Below are 19,247 nucleotides of genomic sequence, written 5' to 3'. Positions count from 1 at the left end.
AATTGTTACTACTTGTTTATTGACGTTAATAAGCATTTATTAATTACACCAGTAATAAGGCATTTGTGAGAACAGTGTTTAAATTAGACAGGCTATAAAAAACAAATCATGTTGGTTGGTGTTTATCTTCCTCCAGCAACTTTCCTTTTAGTTTTACCTGCTTTTAAATTCATCAGGACCCCTGCGACACACCAATCCACCATCTAACTTCTGGGAAAGGGCTGCATAACATCTGGACCAAATTCCATCAATTAAAAACTTATTAACATTTCTAACTGCTGACTTTATGTTTTATTAGAAAGTGAAAAACCCGTTATTATCCAGTTACTCATTTTGGTTTGTTTGGTCCAGATGTTTTCCAGAAGTGGTAAAACTGGCGGTAAACCATCATAAATAAGTAATTGGTTTACCACCAATTACTGCTATTTCCCTTCAAACAGTGGGTTTGAGGGTGTTGCTGGAGCATTAATAAACAGCTTAGTGTTTTGGAGATTTTTTCGTGTTTAATTTCCTCCGAGAGATTACGTAGTGGTGTATAAATGGATCGATGGATGGAAATTCTTTGAACGTGTGAAACATTTTCACACATTCTAGAGGATACATTTAAAAAATACACATCATCTTCATTTCCTGGAATTACATTTCGTAAACAAAAGAAAATGCAGGTCATATTAAATTAGTTTATTAAAACAGTAAGTAAAATCAGTAAATCATCTTTGAGACACATGTAAAATAGTATGACTATAGCTTGTTTGTCGTTGATTTTATTCTGTATTTGTTTATAACACACTTCAGGCTCAAAGAAGAGTAAAAATGATATGAACACAGGGCCGTAGCTATGAATTATGAGTCCTATGCATATTAGAGGACTGCAGGCACCTTTACACATCATTCCAAAAATAATAAAACATCTTTGTCTTCTGACCTACAACTGAAATACACCTTTCGTTGGACAGATTCCTAAATGAAAGTTTTGGGCTGCTCCTGGTAGCTGCATGAACCTGAAAATTCTGCTACTGTTTGACATGTAATCAGTCACATAACGCTCCCGTAATCCCCCCTCACACCCTCTTTTCCTCCCTCCATTGTACATTATGATCGTCAGGGCTCAGATGACAACCCTCTCCCAGTTTGTTCCCATGCTTGCCCGTGCTGGGCCCAGAGTCATCAAGGTGTAAGGGGAGGTGAAAGGGTCGGTGGGGGACTTACGGGTGGTCGAGACTAGCAGTAGAAAGCCGTGCCAGCGGGGTCCCCCTCCACTGAACTCCTGAACCCCTCCTCTCCTGCTCATAGGATAAACCTTTTAACACACGCGCCTTTTTCCACCGGGTCACGCTGAGGTCTCCAGCCTTTCACGCGTCGGCCGCTAATGAGGTCTCAAAATCTCAGAGCAAGGTGAAGGGAGCCTGACTTCCACTCAAGAAACTGAGCTGTGGAGAGACGGCAGCACTGTTGGTCAAATCACTTCTGACATAAAACCACAGAACAATGTGCAGAAGTCTGGCTCTGGGGATACACTGAGAGAAGTGATGCTAGCTCAAATGTTCAAATTTGACCTCAAAAATGATCTATGCAAGAAATTGCGTCTGCTTTTTTTTTTTTTTTAGTAAGTCCAATATTATGTGTACTTTATGCAATGTTGAATTTGTGGAATGTGATGAAATGGATATATACCACTCATTATTTACACTAGGAATTTGTATTTGAAAATTGTGCTGTAAGCAATAATGTTCCACAGTGGGAATTTTTTTTTTTTAACCCGACCAGCTTTGATGATAAATCCACTGAGCCGTGCACCATGTTTCAGTATTTTTAAAATGTTTTTTTTTTTTTATTGTATATACTTACAGAACTTAAAAGAGTTTTGATTATTTCTTAAGTAAATTTTCTAAGTATAATTTTCATATGAGCTGGAAAACATCCTGCTTGAAACTGATTGATTTATTTAACATTTTTAATTAAAAAAATATATATAATTCATAGTTTGCATATACTATTGTTCTTAATACTAATGGTAAAGATAAAAAAATAAATGGTAGAGTACTATTATATATATATATATATATATATATATATGATATTCAATAATCAGCATCATTATCATCATCACTTAATTTAAAAAACTATTTGCATGCATAAGTGTTGTAGTAAAACTAGAGTATATATCTATTAATTCATTAATTAATTCAGCAAATTACAGTATATTTTTATTTATAGTTGCCTTTCAAGTTATATTTAAATGTCAGTTATTCATGTTTGATATAGTTTATTAGTTGGCTATGTTAATTCTATGCATAATGAAAAACTTTACTAAATAAACTTTAGTCACCATTACTTTGTTTTATGTCAGAAATAGTGGTTGCCCCATTTCTTTTATGGTTGCAATACTACATAATGATCTCTCGGTAATTTACAGTTAGAATATTAAAAAAATCAAATTAAGAGAGCAGTAATCAAAAACTCATTACTGTTTTATAACAGATCTTATTTTTTATTGAGGAGAGTCAAGTTGGGCTTTCCATTTTTAGAAAATAAACCAATGACAATATTACAAATAATGAAATTGTTACATCATTCACAGGGTTACAGTCAATATACATTTATACAGAAATACAGGGTCTCCCACATCAGTCACAGTGGTCTGAACCGGCACTGGTCTACAATGTGGGCTTTGACGGACCGGGGGGAACACATGGAGATCCCCCGCTTGAACTAACCAACAGCCAGAATGGTAGTAGGGGGGTCCTGGGGCAGGGAGGGAGGGGGGAAACAAAGGGAACATTGGGTCATAAAGGGGAACACAGGTGGCAGGGTTGCTGTAGTGGTAGAAAAGTTTGTCCAACAGAGGGAAAGACAGGCGAGATATGAGCAGCAGCCAGTATTTGTCCATCAGCAGCCTGCTGAAGTGTCCTGGACACTGGAGCTCTGCCCGCTGCAGCATTCACAGACTATTTGGACCTGAAAACGTCGATCCCATGGGCTACATTTGACCACCAAAGCAGTAGAGGGCGCTCTGGTGCTTTGTGCTGTAGCCATTAAACAGGAGCCATTTTCTGTCAGCCACAACAGGAGGCAGACCTCTGCTCTGACCATGCTGTAGTTGAGGGGCTACAAACCTGGCACAGCTCATGTTTATGCACACTATCATGTAACTGTAACACTGAGACTTAACGGTTTTCCTCTGTCCTTCAAAAAATTGGCACACGATGAGGGCAGGGCTGACTGGTTTTACTTTGCTTCACAGATGTAGGAGGAGAAAGTACAGTATGTTTTGCTCAAAGTTGCAGTAGGCAAACGTGTGAAATCGTCATGAGCGTTACAACCACGTGGAATCTACTTCGATTTTCAGAGGAAAACTGTAAAAAGGTCTCTAACTACAGAAGCTGGAATCTGATGGCATATTTTTGGTGCTGTAAAATTTACAATAAAACTACATATGTAAAGTTAAACAATGCATACTGTTTCTGAAAAGTGTAACAGTAGAGAACAACTGCTTTCAGAGGGAAATAAGCAACTGAATTAACAGCACAAATGCCTCTCTGTATTCACAAATCTTGAATTGACAAACAGTGGATTTAAATTTCCCCGTGATCCAATATTAAAATATATCTGACTGCACTCCTGTACTGTGAAAACCATTGACAGTAATGGACGATAATTTCACTTAAATGCAATATTCAGTCTGATTTAAAGGAGGTGCTAAAAGAATAATCACCATGCTGGGTAAAAATATATATTACAGTAGAAGTATTCCCACCATAAAAAATGTACCAGATGAATTAGTAACTTGGTTTCTATACATTTTTTAATAGTCTAACATTGGACACAAGAGCTTTTTTTACAGCTTGGGCCTTGGTTTAAAGTAGCCGGCCTGCTGTCTAAAAGGATGTCAAAATCACTTGAAACACTTGACATAAGTGCAGCAATTTCTTCTCCAATGATCTTTGCTCTTCTTGAACTGCGACAATACTTCTTTTTTTTTGTGCCATCAAAATCATAAGATACATAAATACTTCATGCAGTGCTTTCAAACACTCCACATTCAACCAAAAGGTCTTCTTAAACTCCTTGAGATGAAATGGAAAACAAAACCTTTAAGGGCAGACGTACTTACTTCTAGACGTAGAATAGTGCTGAAGCTGATTTTACGCTGCATACGGTCTTGCCACGAAGAGAATGCTTTTTGTCTAACTCCTTCTGAAGGGTTAGTAGTTCCTTGAACCATAGTTCAGGGATAATTGCTTGATTAATAACTCAAAGTCTTGGCAGCGTCGATGGTGAAGCATCTGAATGAGCTTTAATGGGGCTGGAGCAAAAAACTCCCCAGCCTTGTGTATACTTTAGATTCATTGCTTGAACAACATTAAGTATTTTTCCTGATGACGGAATATTTGCCGTACCATGCAAAGGCATACAGCCTCACTAAATAAAACTGATGAGCTGGTAAGTATTGAGAAATGGAAAAGGAAGACAGTCTAAAGCTCGGTTGAAAAAGCAAACTGCATGTTGGCATCAGTGGCATTTAGGTCACAGCATCCCTTCTCACTCGCTTTTTGCAGTTATGACTAACAGCTCATGATTCTCCTCCTCCAGTTTCATATGTTATAAAAGCTTCCAAGGAGATATTCGTTCTGATGTGTTGCACTGCAGATGAAAATAACCAAGGAGAGGATTATAGAGCAGAAAGAGAATAAAAATCCTTCCACTCCTGGCCCTAAATTCTCTGGGCAGCCAGGGATAATGACAGGTAGGATCACAGGGGTTCGGAAACTTGAAGTTTCCAACATTTTCTAACCGGGGCTTTGGTGCTAAAGCTGTGTAGTGACGCCACAAAAACTCACGTAATGATGTGAGGATTTGGTACAAGCGAACATGGAAGCATTGTCCAATCTGGAGGAATTTTTTTTTTTTTTCACATACTCAGTGGCATGCAGCATCAGGACAAGACATAAAACAACTGCCCCACTGATGAGTGTCAGTTTGCCCGCCGCTGTTGATGTCTTTAAACTCTCCAAGACAAGACCAGACAACTGCTGAAAGCCGACTGTGTGGAGATCAGTGGGAGCGGCAGACAGGTGGCTGACAGGCATGTATGTGATCAAGGGAAAGAGAGAGGGAATCAGTGCCTGGACAGAGTGGCTGTGATCGGGGTGCGGCCGCCCCGCTGTGACCGGACACATCTGACCGATGGCTCACAGCTGGACACTCATGTCTGGCTGTCAGGTCTCGGAGCGGAGCCCAGTAGGAGCTCTGCACTGCTGATATCATTTTCTGGCTGTATACATGAACTCCTGCCTGATTCTCCGGGGAATCACAACATTGCTACAAACTCCATCCCCCACCCCTCCCCCATCACCTTTACACCAGGTTACCGACGACAACACAAACAATGATTGACAGCTCTGTACTCATGAGACAGTGTTTTTCACAGGAAACCATACAATAAATGTATATACCGTCTATAAGATGAAATCAAAACCTGTTACAGAAAAATGCTGTTTATCTACATGGTTTTGTGCACCAACATGATTCATGTTTCAAAAAGAAAAAAAAAAAAAAATCAAAGCATTGATGGAAGATCCAGAGTGTTTGTTGGAGTCAAACAGTAGACTCAGTGCAGAAAAAAATCTAAAAGTAATAATAATAACAATTCAATAATATCCATACAGAAATTGCAATAATATAACACATTGCATTTTTGTTTTCAATTCAACAAACGCCTGATTGTAAAGCCTATTCATGACTGCGTGTGTAAAGTAAGTGTGGTATCAAAACTTTAATACTTTAAACATAAAAATGTTTTTTCAAAAGGAAAACTGGAAGAAGAAGAAACACAGAATATAATGCAGCCACATTATACTCCGTAACGTGTGTCAAATCCAAGCTCTTACCAAACAGACTTCTAGTAATTGCAGCAAATCAAAGCACTGTGAAATTAACCACTCACTCAGCATGCTATCAAACACGAGACCCGACGCTTCAGGAGCGACTGCTTTGTGCACGTGGTATGCGTGTGCAACATGCGCACGTATGCACAGACGGCATTGGAGATGAATAATATGAGGGACGATGCTATCGCAGGAGATTCTGTCTGTATGTGCACGCTGATGTAAACAGTAGAACCTGTTTCTTCTTGTCTGAATCTGAGTGGGAAGTTGGTTTACGTTTTTTTTTTTCCCCAAGCTTTTTTTTTTTTTCTCCACAAAATAAGGAAATCTTCCCTGTAGTCAATTCTTCTGCTTCTGAACTGAGTAATTGTTTCTGAGTCATCACGTTACGGCAGGTCAAGTGCATCTGATATGTACAGTACAGGATCATGACTGCGGTGCAAGAAGGGAAGAGTTCTATTTGGCAGGCTGTGAATATTTCACTGTGGAAACAAAATAATCATTTGTCTATAGTGAGAGGAAGCATGGTGAGAGGGAATCTTCATCACAAAAATTTCACACAATATAGAAAATTACTTGCAATGAGAAAAAAAAAAAAAAGTTTGTTTTTTTTCTTGAGTGTTGATTTCTTGGTGTGAATTGTCAGTCTGAATGTTTTTGACATCAGTCTATGCCAAAACCATTTCATGGTTTTTTATTTTATTTTTCTCTCCTGGTGAAACAGTTGGGAGTGCAAGTCGGGTCCTTCAGTCTCCTCTGCAGTTTGCCTTTCAAAAAAGGCCACAGAGTACACTGTGTTTCCTCATAATGTTCAAAATTAAAAACGACAAAGACAATATCCACACCTTGTTGAGGATGGGCTCGTCTCCTCAACTCTTCCTTGTTTTCTTTTTTTTTTTTTTTTGCCCTTTTAAAGGGTAGCTTTCCTACTCAGTTCGTCTAGTGTACAACCTTATATCATCTATAAATTTAGATAAACTCCTTGCCTTTTCTCAGTTTTTCTTTTTTTTTTCTTTAAAAAAATTCTTTACAAAATTATCAGAACAAACAAACCAAAAAAATAAATGTTCAGCATCAAATGAAAATTGGTGGAAGATTGAAAAATGTGTTGCTAGTCACTTCTAACCTCCCATGTTTCTGGCTCCAAAAGTGGGTCGGCTGTGGGCCGTCTGATGCCTCATTACATGGACTTTGTTTCCAGAACTCTCCATAGCTGATCCCAAGGATGGAGGGAGAGTTAGGGTGAGGGGACAAGAGGAAGAGAGAGGGAAGTGGAGAGGGGAACGGGGGATGAATGGTAGTCTGGTGGGAAGACCAGACACACTGTCACGCGAAAAAACATCCACTCCATCCTCCGCACCCAGAGCCCTGCATCCTGACCGTCTTTTTTTTTTTTTCCCTCTGCTCTGCTCGGGAGGGTCAAACCTCCACTGACTGGATCTGGTTCATCTGTGCCCGCATCATCTGGACGCTGTTGAGGATCTTCTTTTGATGGCCTGCTAACGTCACACCAACCCTCAGGATGTCACTGCGATGAGAGGCAGAAGCAGATGTTAGACTGACGTTACCACAGACGAACACTCTCTCAGAATCCATCTGCCTATCTATCTAAAATGCATTAAAAATGATGGCATGGCATTGGTTAAAAGTAAGAAATTGGAAATAAAAGCATAAAAACCCTTTGTCGCATTATAACATATAGAAGCAGAAAACAGTAGGGAGGATATATAAAACAGATGACAGTAAGCAACACATGAATGGATCATTTTGCTGAGAAACAGCTGCGTCTTCATCAATCTTGAAGACCAGAAAGCTTATATAATCACAGAAAAATGCTTGAATGCCAGTTTGGTGTGTTTTTCTGTGACGAACTTCCTGATTTCTGTGGTAAACCCCACCCATCTCATACAAAACAAATGCTGTGAATTTCAAATTCACAATATTCACAGAACCCAAGTCTTTTACAGACAATATTAATCGCAGAAGTCAAATTGTTACAAACAAAGCGTGAAAATAAACAGCATGTTGCTCTTTATAAGAAGGCAGTGGCATCAGCTCATGGAAACTACACTTATTCAATCTTGTTGCACAGAATCTTATCCATAAAACAATTAATTTCCTCTCTCCTAATGCTGAATCTCAACAGTGTTAGAGCCAATTCAGTATGTTTATTCAGTTTGTTATATGCATCGGTGCTTCTCCTATGTTGCTCTGGGGTGGAGGTGGCAGTCTTTGGGACTCAGCAGCCACACATTTCTCTGTTTTCTGTTTAGCATTGTCAGGTTAGGCTAACCCATTGTTGCTAACTTCGGGGCTAACCCCCCTCACTTTTCCAGCTGTTGGGGAAACAACAGATGTGACTTTTCTTTGTCTAGAGAAGCTGCAGCATTTATTAACTGACACATTGTAGCCTATAGTGTAAATTTACTGCCAGACTGACAACCTACTGCTAACCTTTTCCTGCTGCTCGCACTCGCTCAACCACTCACTCGCTACGCACACACATGACGCACTGCCCTAATCCTTAAAAGGAGCTACGCTACTCAGAGTTTCCCAGGCAATGACACAGAGGTTGACTCACATTTCAGGACAGTGCTGCACAGAGATGCCCCCAAATGAATGGATATTTGGCTTTTTTGGCATTAAAAGAAAGATTTTTTTGGCCTGGTGGGGGTTCTTGCCAGGCCTGTACAATTATAGGGGAAACACTTTGTATTGTCGGCTGGTTAGGCTACTCAGTGAGGCCCACAGGATAGTGAACCCTTATTAAAAGGAAGTAAGGCCTACATGAGGGAGGGATTTAGAATAGGAAGCCTGAATGAGGACGGCAGTAAACAGTTTCTTGACGACCATTGATTCCTGAGCCAAGTAAAGTTTTGTTAGACCAAGAACCTGTTGGTCACATAGGAATAAAAAAAAAAAGAATAAAGAAAGAAATGAAGAAGAATATTATTATAAAGCTTTTATAGGATTACACTGCTACTTTGAACTCACATCTAGACTGATTCTCACACACCAGCATCTACTGTGAAGCTTATTGCTGCTTTTCAGTTATATTTACAAGGACAGTAGTTCCTATTTCTTTTGTTGTGGATTATAAAACGCTGTGAGGAATTTGTTTGTTTGTATGAACTAGAACGTGTGTCTGAACTCCCTCACCGTCTCCGCGCTGGCTGGAGAAGAAAGGTAGGACTAGGCGCTATTATAAACAGTAATCATACTTATTAGATTACACACAACCACCTGTTTTGTTCAAACAAATTAAAGATCTCTGTGGTTTAATCTCTAACTTGTGATAGACAGGAAATGATTTTTATCTTTTGCGCTACAGGTGGCATTCTTAACATGATTATATCTTGCATGGTAGGATGATTTTTTTCTAATTTCTTTGGCTAATCAACACCATATTCCAATGTTTCTTCTCAGTAGGTAAATGGAGGTCAAAGAGAGGTCTGCTAAACACATGGCAGAGAATAAAGGGCACTGTTATGGCTTCAAGCTATTGTGCTCACTGCTCAGCAACTGAAATATTATGATCTGCTAATTGCATACAGTGCAGCTAGCGTCTTTTATAACGAGCCAGAGGCAGAGTCTGGTGCTTGTTCAGGTTTGCTTATCAGACCCAGAATGACAAGAATAATCAGCACTTACTCCATGGTCATCTGGGACACCACATCAAAAGTGGAAAAGTCGGCGTTGGCAAAGTTGTCTTTGTACTGGCCCATCTTGATGGCATCCAGCCACTCGTCCACAGTGCTGAAGCTGGAGAAGTCTGGGATGCTGCGGTCCAGGAGAGGGAGATGAACACTGAGGGGGACACAAGCAGGATTCATTAAGAATAATGATAATACAAAGAGACAGTTGTAACATCATAGCCAGTACAGACCACCTGTGTGTGATTCAAACATGAATTATTACATTACATTTTCAAAAGGCTAGACAGAACTTCAGAGAAGCCTACTGCCCTTATCCATGAACCAATATTTTCCAAACTGATCTCTCATAAAGTGTATTTTCCAAATGAAGTGATAGGCTTCAGGGAGCCAATATATCCACTCAGTGTCTGTGGAAAATCTGGCCCTCGGTTCTGCACTCCACCACAAATGAAAGTACAGACGGGGATAATGGAAATCAGTAAACCCTGGCTCTCAAAGGAAACTAACACCCAGAGCAGAAACGCTTCAAAATGTTTTGTTTTGAAAATTGCACAACTGCTTCAATCCAGGACTCGCCTAAAGCATTCGTGGGAAGGATTTGATCTATCAAACCAAAAGGCTTTAATTTACATAACCGCTCGGCGCCAGGAGAAACAAGAGACACTGTGTTCGGCAAAAGTGAACTGTGCCACGGATGGCACTGAAGAAGGAGCATGAATTTCCTGTTAGAAAGCGGAAAGCCTTGACGTAGAGAGAAAATCAGATGCATTATATTGTCCTAGATGTTATCCACATCAATGTGAAATGACGCTAAAACCAAAGGTCTGTCTTGTGGGATGCCTACAGAGATGATACGCTGATACCGCATAGATGCATTGATAAAACACACATGCAGATACTGCACAGACAGTGAAAGACAGAACACAGAGATGGAAAAGACAGATTTAACACCAGACTACCATATGTTATGACTACGAGTTTAACTGACTGAAAGACACTGCAAACAAGCAAATCACATACAACAAATCTGATCATCCCTCCTACCACTCACCCTGAAGATAACGGGGTCATGGCCTTTAGCGTGTTGGGATTACGGATCATCTTGTCGAGGTTGTTGACGATCTGGCTGAACTTGGGCCGGTTGTTGCGGTCCTTCTGCCAGCAGTCCAACATTAGCTGGTGCAGCGCGCTGGGACAGTCCATGGGTGGGGGCAGTCGGTAATCCTGCTCTATGGCATTGATGACCTGCAGGGGGAGACACAGATCTTTAAGGGTTGCTATGAAGTTCTAAAAAGAGGAAGTGGATTGATGGAAAAAGGATAGCGTATGATCCGATGTATAGATGTCATGAGTACATGTTGGTTACTGAGTTTTTGGATGATATCCTCAACTGTGATGACTTTCACATCATCTCAGTGATATGAAGTAAATATTGGCATTACTGCTGTCTCCTCTGATGAACACATAACAAGAGCATCTGTGCCTCTCACCATGTGGTGACAACAACTGTTGTAGCCATTACTGTGTGTTATCGCCTACGAGTCAAATCTGTTCAATTATAGTTATTGCTTAAAAATAAATGTATAAAGATATATTTGTGTACAAATCACCACATTAGTTCTGCATGTGAAGAGTTGTTAAACACCACTTAGGTCATTGAGAACATAAACCTTATGCCAACAACTTCACATTTCCACCTGAACTCTGCCAGCGGTGACCTCATTTCTGGCTTTTACAAAGTATTTAACACTCTCTCTCCATAAAGCCACTTTAAAGATATCCCTGACTTAGGCCAGTGATGATGCTGGTCGGGGGGCACACAGAGGTGGTGCACGGTTAACAGAGTGGAACAACCTGGAGGACACTTGTGACGAGGACGCACAATCCCCTGCTCATTATCAGGGCCATTAAAGGAGCTCCATTCAGACCCAGATTAATCTCATTCATGAGACCCCCAAACGAGGACCCCGATGGAGCAGAAACACTATCTGGAGCTGCTAATAAGATAACCGTTGAGGTCCTCAGTCCCTCTTAGCACATTAGTGTTCTCACTTTCAATTTGAAACTATTTTCATTATCTCTCTCCCCATAATTTGCTCTCTCCTCCGCTACCCAGAGGGAGATAGGAAATGGAGGCTCCAGTCAAGAGCAGAATTTGTCCACTGAGCACTGCCGTGCATTTCAAATGATCTGATTATGTCTCTGTGGTGAGTGTGGGGGAATTTTCATATAAAACCCATGTGTGAAAGCCGCTGTTTAGCTAAGGGAAAGCAGATACAATGACAAAATGTATCTCTGAGGGGTTTGAGGCTGTAATGAAACTCTTGAAGTAAAAGTGACCGTGTGTAGTGACGCACTGTTTCAAAAGCAAGATGCTTGAGAACGAAAATTACAAAAAACAAAAAGCAATTACAATAATGACTATAGACCAGTTAAATACATACATCTTGATTAGTCATGTCCCAGTAAGGCCTCTCTCCGTAGGACATGACTTCCCACATGACGATCCCGTAGCTCCACACATCACTAGCAGAGGTGAACTTCCTGTACTGGATAGCTTCAGGGGCAGTCCATCGGATAGGGATCTTCCCTCCCTGTGAAAACAAAGGGCACAACCTCAGTGAGGGAAGCGAGACCGAAACCTAACCGTCACAGTGTCCTGGCTCCGGAGAGAAACAACGTTCACTGCAACAATGCAGACGGTAATCCAAACTGGGAGGTGGATATCACAAAACCCCTGGGAGTGAAGTGTGGTATATGAAATACTGGATGAGGAGGAAGGGAAGAACAGGTGAAGGGGTGATGTTTGTCTTGATAGGGAGAAGAGTGTGGGAGTGCAGTGTAGTGTGTACGTCAGACCTGGGTTAAATAAAACCTTCGAAGAATTGGATTATCAACCTGGCAGCTCAGACAGTGTTGGACAAGTTCTCACTCACAAAATAACATATTAAACTCACTTAAGCTAAACTATATAAAACTTTCTAGCATTTATTTTTCCATGTATGGTAAAAACTTTTCCCAATTATACCCAATATTGCTCTCTACAAATGTAAAAATCGTTTATCTGTGAAGACTGACCCACATTTACTGAGTGAGTCTCACTGTGTGTTGTGAGGAGGATTTGAAGGTTTCTCACCAGGGCACTAGTGTAGGTGGGATCTGATGTATCATCCTCCAGGAAGCGCGAGAGGCCGAAGTCCGACACCTTGCACACGAGGTTGCTGTTGACCAGGATGTTGCGGGCAGCAAGGTCACGGTGCACGTAGTTCATGTCGGCGAGGTACTTCATCCCTGAAGCGATGCCTCGTAGCATACCAACAAGTTGGATCACAGTAAACTGCCCATCATTTTGCTGTAAAACAGACATATTGTGTTATGATATAAGTGCATGGAGTGGTTCAGAAATAGGAGGCGTTCCTAGAAACTCTGGGTCACCTGACAATAATCGACCCTCAGTACTTTCTCAGGCCATCAGGATGGATTTTAATATTCTAATTTCAGCCAAAGATCCAAAAAGATAATGGACTCCATTGATTTGACTATCAAATGTGGGTTTTTGGGGCTTGTTGATTATTCTTCTGCTTTGCATCAACCTTGCCCTTTCTTATCTAGACCTTCCGATATTTCTTTGTTAGTGTGCTGCATTAGTGTTAGGATGTAAAAAAGACCGGGCTGAAGGGCTGAAAGCAACAGTTTTGTTGGGGATTGTCTCATTTTTCTACAAACAAAACCTTCTGCAATCAGAATTTGAAAGATGCTATAATCACATTAAAATTCTACAAATAGGGACTAAAAAGGTTTTTGTTTCACTCAGTAATATTCTATGATTTTCTCTCTTGCAATTGTTGGTTGGTGGAACTCATCATCCATGCGCCCCATATTAACAATGTTACAAAACTGATTCACACTTCACACTTGACTCATTTTAGTCAAATCCCAATTATCATCATTATTATCATGATTATTTAATCTCAGATCTACTTGAAACCCAACCCATATGAATTTCATGTAGAAAAGTTACTTTGAAGTATCAGTTTCTCTGAAAAAGCCCTGCAGGACACTAACAGAGAGGTTTGGGTTGTGCTCAAATGGTCTGTGCAGGGCTGGGCCAGGCTAAGCTGGGTCTAGCTGGCTGTCTACAGCTGTTCCCCTCCACGGTTTGGTAAAGGGCTTTACCCCATGCATGGGGAGCGTCTGGAGCAGTGGTGCAGCTGTGCCTCCAACTGCGCACACCTGCACTCTCTCCACCACCCACCACGACGCCCGGAGAACAGAAGATTCCAGAGAATGGCGCATGGGAGTGCAGGACTGGGTGTGGACAGACGGAAAGACCAAGAGAGGGAATTGGAAGGGCAGGCAAGCAGGGCCCTGAGCACAGCCATATTAACTGTCTGCATGACTGCTCCACTACCCTATTTCTCTTTCAAAACACTTTGCTGCTCATTAGCCAAGCGGATGCTTCTCCTCACGTCAAGCTGCTCCTCCTCGTGTACCACAGCAATTAAGCAGAATGCATTATTCATGAAACCTTTCTCACAAATACACATTGCCACCTAATCTGTGTGCTGTGTTTGCATATACTTTAATTGGAAAGATTCCTCCAAAGTCTTTGGGGTCGGGTTAGCTGGAAAAAGTATCCAGGAATTTGTAGAAATGTTTAACTCAAGGTCCAGTGTGATTTATGTGAAAATAATATTTTGAATCAAAGACTTTCATTCTCTTTACTTTCTCTGCTTATGGTTGAATCCAGATACCAGTCGGCTCTGTTTAATCTGTCCTCTCTACTCCCTCGCTCTCTCCACCTTGCAGGTTTTTCTGCAGGGGCAGCAGAGCAGACAATCCTTCACCAGCAGCTGAGTACAAACTGCAGTGACCATTTTAAACAACCACTCAGCAATCACCTCAGAGAAGACACAAACCATGTTCAGAGGCTTTGACACTGTCAGCAATTGTTGTCATAAACTGTCACCGTGAGGTGCCGCAGAGGTTCCCTGTTGTTTTGAATACAATGTGCTGTCAAATATGTTTAGCAAACATCTACATACACACAAACACCCTTCACCGCAAGATCAAATTCCAAAAACAGCTGATGCTTTGTGTCTTAGAGGTCAGAGGCAGAATGCAAATAAAGACTCCAAACTCAGTCTGAATAGTGCGCTGACCGAAGCTTGCATGTGTCTTTTTCTTGAGGATAATTTTGATATAGTTTTGCAATAGCAAGCTTAAATTGTCTCAGTGTTGTTACAGTATTAAACTGGTGGAGATGATATTGTTTAAAAAGTGGAGAATATTTTCAAGCAATTTAATAATGCATCTTCAATTAATTTACATGGAATTAAATAGTTATTACTTACTGCATGCATAATTTACTGCACATTTGTATCCCAAAACAACAACTTTGTGATGCTTTTGTATTGTATAACAAAGAACAACAAACTTTTTTTACTTTGGGAAAGGTAATGGCTAAATTATAATCTAGTATTCTTACTTTACTTACACTGACATTCTTTCTGTGTCACCTCAAATAGAGAGTCCCCATCACTTAAAAGTTTTACTAAAAATAAGCCTTTTCTTAGCAGACATCATATATCCCCAATTTCTACAAATCAGAGAATTTCCTTTTCTGCTCATTCCAAAAATGCAAAGTAATTAGGGTGGATGAAAGCATACAAAAAGAGCGATATTAGCCGAAAACATGTTTTTATTTCACTAACATCCCTAGACAGATGCTGAAGGGCTGCGTGACATTTCATCACGTAGTCAACTTCATTTTTAAACATCGGACATCTCATTTTAAGTCTTGCAAAGTATTTGAATTATTTATGCAGGTCATAAATGAGGGGCCATGGACGGTTCTCTGTTATATCCTTCTCTGGTTTGATTATGAAAATTAAAAATTCCATGAACTTGTGAGCACTGCATATTTCTTGTCAGGGAGCCGGAGGGAGGGGGGGGGGGGGGGGGGGGGGGGGGGGTTGTGTAATTCCTATATGCATTCAAAGACAGCACTGCATAATCAGCAGTGGAGTAAATGTGGAGTGAATACAAAACAAAAGCAAGGCAAACATCAAAGAGCAATACATCTCCTGGACTCAGTAACAAGCAAGATCCTAATATTCTGTAGGTAATCATAAAAAAGACTGAATTGTAGAGCGACTGCATAGAGATGAGAACACTATAACACTGTGAACACTATTTGAACTTAACAAAAGTGAGTAAAAGTGAACAAAACAACTAATGTTCACTTGTATTGAGATTACTGTGCATGCAGGAGAGTTCTGTTCTGTTGCTGTAAGAACTTAATATTTAATTTCATAACATCAATCCTGTTGTGATATTAACATTACGTCCTGTATGGTAGGGACTCTGCTTGTGTGTGTGTGTGTATGTGTATTTTTACATGTGAAGTCTCATGTTTTTAACTTTTCCAGTGATGTGCACTTTAATCAAACCTAAGTTGAAGTTGAAGTGAGTATGTGTGTGTCTATGTGCAACAGATGCTTCTTTGCCAGAGACAGTGTCTAAATAACCAAAGTTATGTACTACGAGAGCTGAATGATTAATTGTTTTTATTTTTAAAAGAGTGAAATTTTCAAAAAGAATAAAGAGCTGTGATTAGGAGAAAGTTTAAACTGACAGCTGCTGATTTCACAGCCTTTATGACAGGCAACAGACTGTATTTAATTAGTGTTAGTTCTGAGTTTGCCAAACAACAAAAAACAAATTTTGGCTATTCTCTGGTTAACAATATGCTCTCTGCATGGTGGGGTCTGTACATTTACCAAAGATGATTGAAAAGGTGATTTTTGATGTTGGTGAAAAGATAAGAAGTGTGTTGTACTGTATCTTTTACTGTTCATTAAAGACCAACACAGTGGCAAGTCTTTTTGTATAGTTTCACACAGGTATCTAGCAGGTAAACACTGGCAGACAGAGTTGTCAGAAACTCCCATTAAACTTTTACAATGATTATATCATTTTTTAAGCTTATCACAGTAAAAATGCTCAATTGAGACCTCCATTTGGGGCTGTGAAGCAGCTGTGAAACTGAAGTTAACGTCCAGCAGCTACAGTGTTAGCACCATTAGGTGTCATCAGTTTGATGTCAATAAAATATTGTTGGTGTGGCTTACCATAACTGGCCAAGTGTGCAACTGAAATCAGTAACTATAATGCTACTGTTGATTGTCATGATCATACTTTAATATGATTAAGTAATGTCAAATATACCACTAATGTAATTTCTTAATAAATATGAACTAAATTGGTCAGTTTTTCTATAGAACACCAGGCAAATTTACTTTTCTCTGACTGACTGGTTTAAAGAAACCTGTGTGGACTTCAACATCAAACAACTACATCTTCAGACCTGCAGTTACATTTATAGAAAATAACTGCAAATTAAATTAGATATTTCCCTCAAATCATTTGACCCTACGCACTACCTAACTATTCTGGGTGAGACATAGAAACAACAAAAATGATATAAAAATGTAGTTGCTCACTCTGAGGAAGGAGTCCAGAGATCCATTCTCCATGAACTCAGTGATGATCATGACAGGACTGCTCTTAGTGACCACGCCCTCCAGGTGAATGACGTTAGGATGGTCGAACTGGCCCATGATGCTGGCCTCGCTGAGGAAGTCCCGCCTTTGCTTTTCTGTGTAGCCAGACTTCAGAGTTTTTATCGCCACAAACATCTCCCTTTTACCTGGTAGCTTCAGGTTGCCGCTGCATACTTCTCCAAACTCTCCTGTGAAGAGGTTACATGGGAAACGCAGTGGTTCTATTAAACTCACAACGATATGGGCAACTAAACTCTAGCAGCATTTCTGCATCCATTTGTATTTAGAAATCAACTAACAACCAAGCTATTTTACAGTGTTGTATTCAATCCACGTTTCAGTCGGATTTTTCCATTACCTGCACCAATGACCTGTTCAATCTTCACACAGGATATATCAATCTCCTTGGCAAACTCCCTCACAGCCTCGTTGGGGTCCTCATATGTGAACGGATCAATATAAATCTTCATTCCTGGAGTCACTTGGAAAAAAGGAAAGAGGGACTATAATATTCTGCTTGTCATGCTTACACTCCTGTGGGCTAGACATTCAAATGCATACAGGCACATTAACAGTCAATTCACCCTGCATTCACACATTCCTGTGCAATTATGCTATTTCTCCTATGACATTCAAGCAGCCGACAAATGTGGAAAGCTGGAGGAGCTAATGTAGTTACTAATAGTGGTTATGACTAGTGCCTTGTGGCTACGGTGTATAGCGATTCAGCCAGCAAGGACATGGTACCTCCAGTCCTCTTAGCGGTGATAAGGCAGGTTAATATATATATCATTTCCTGTGAGTCATAGTGCCATTAACACTCAGGAGAGAAACCCAGGCCCTATATCAGCATCGCTCAGCTCCACTCCAAGAAATAAATTGGCTCTCCTAAGCCCTGATGCCAGGTAAATTGGCTTAAGGTGGCCTTTAAGTGTTCAGGGACTTAAGTGTCCCAAGTTTTAAATCCGATTATTCGGCTCTCACCTCCACATCAGGCCTTCAGGCTATTTGAATGGATACTGAACTCATGCCTGGCCTGATACAGAGCTAGAAGAGCATGCACGCTGCCTAAAAACCTGGCACACCCCGCTGAAGAAATGTGCTGCAGAGATGAACAGATGGAGAGGATCTTACCAGGCAAAACCCCCCATTACTAAAACCCTTCAAACTCTTCCTAAGCTGAAGCGCTGTTCAACAGACCACCCTCATATGATGGCAAAGACCACCAAAAAACAGGGCAGAAGCCTGAACTGTAACTGGTGTGAGGACAGGATGCACACAGGACACATTGGCTTCTGCTGTTAATAGCTGTGAAATATGCAAGTCTCTCGCTGGCACACTTTACTGAATTACATACCGGACATCTTTGCACAGCATGATCATATTATATTGAGAAAGCTATTACCATAAACTTAAAATGGAAATAGATTGGAGTTTTTCTAATCAGGCAGGAGAAGAACGGATTAGCCACAATATCTAAGACAGAGGCCTGGTGAAATTACTTCTCAGCTCTTTCTCACAGATTTATTTTTCTGTTATTGTCATTTAAGCTGTATGCTACTGTACTGTATGAAGAAAGGAAATCATTGAGAAATTCCATTCATTCACCAAGCCTTTTGAATTTTTTAACAATGGCAAATGACTCATGTGGCATTAGCATGCTAATGGAGTTAACGTGAGTGAAGACTGACCTATTTCCACAACAATGGATTTAGTTAACTATGAAATGTGATGATGCACAGAACACACACTTGAACACTGGTTTTGATGTGGTTAAATCCAGACTCCGAGTGAGCAGAGTTAAACAACAGGCAGGATTACTCGTAAGTGGGGGACGGGCAAGTGAAGCGGTGCTGTGCTGGGCCGTAGCCAAGGACACCAGCATGCAAGGTGGTAACCATGGAGACAGGTGTGTGTGAAGCAGCAGAGGGCTGAATGATAGTCATGGAGATGACTGTGTGAGATGGTAGTCATGGAGACAGGTGTGCGTGGCACCGAAGGAGGAACACACGCAGGCAGAGAGGGGTGGTGGTTTACTCACTGTGGCCGCTGGTGTAGTGCTGCAGTTTGTCTGTGTATTCTGAGTCAGCCCTGTCAAAGCCACGCCTCCTGGGGAAAAGACAAAGAACTCTAGCTCT

The 19,247-nt window shown here is 40.6% G+C and overlaps 1 protein-coding gene across 4 annotated transcripts in view; it reads right to left on the bottom strand.

Moving 5' to 3' along the window:
- Nucleotides 1-6,177: 6,177 nt before the first annotated feature.
- ephb2b (eph receptor B2b) overlaps nucleotides 6,178-19,247 on the bottom strand; it is a 123,607-nt gene continuing 110,537 nt past the window's right edge. Inside the window, exons 9-16 of one of the 4 annotated variants that reach the window (XM_042405995.1) lie at nucleotides 19,151-19,218; nucleotides 17,468-17,590; nucleotides 17,050-17,297; nucleotides 12,681-12,896; nucleotides 11,989-12,138; nucleotides 10,596-10,789; nucleotides 9,540-9,695; nucleotides 6,178-7,416 (exon numbers count right to left, since the gene is read on the bottom strand). In XM_042405995.1, the coding sequence (XP_042261929.1) occupies nucleotides 7,308-7,416; nucleotides 9,540-9,695; nucleotides 10,596-10,789; nucleotides 11,989-12,138; nucleotides 12,681-12,896; nucleotides 17,050-17,297; nucleotides 17,468-17,590; nucleotides 19,151-19,218 (1,264 nt within the window). In that variant the 3' untranslated portion in view covers nucleotides 6,178-7,307. The remainder of the gene's footprint in view (nucleotides 7,417-9,539; nucleotides 9,696-10,595; nucleotides 10,790-11,988; nucleotides 12,139-12,680; nucleotides 12,897-17,049; nucleotides 17,298-17,467; nucleotides 17,591-19,150; nucleotides 19,219-19,247) is intronic. The other 3 variants (XM_042405997.1, XM_042405996.1, XM_042405998.1) reach the window with 3 other exon arrangements.

Source organism: Thunnus maccoyii, chromosome 3 (genome assembly GCF_910596095.1).
Source record: "Thunnus maccoyii chromosome 3, fThuMac1.1, whole genome shotgun sequence".
Classification (NCBI taxonomy): domain Eukaryota; kingdom Metazoa; phylum Chordata; class Actinopteri; order Scombriformes; family Scombridae; genus Thunnus; species Thunnus maccoyii.
This window is presented reverse-complemented; position numbering and strand designations above follow the sequence as displayed.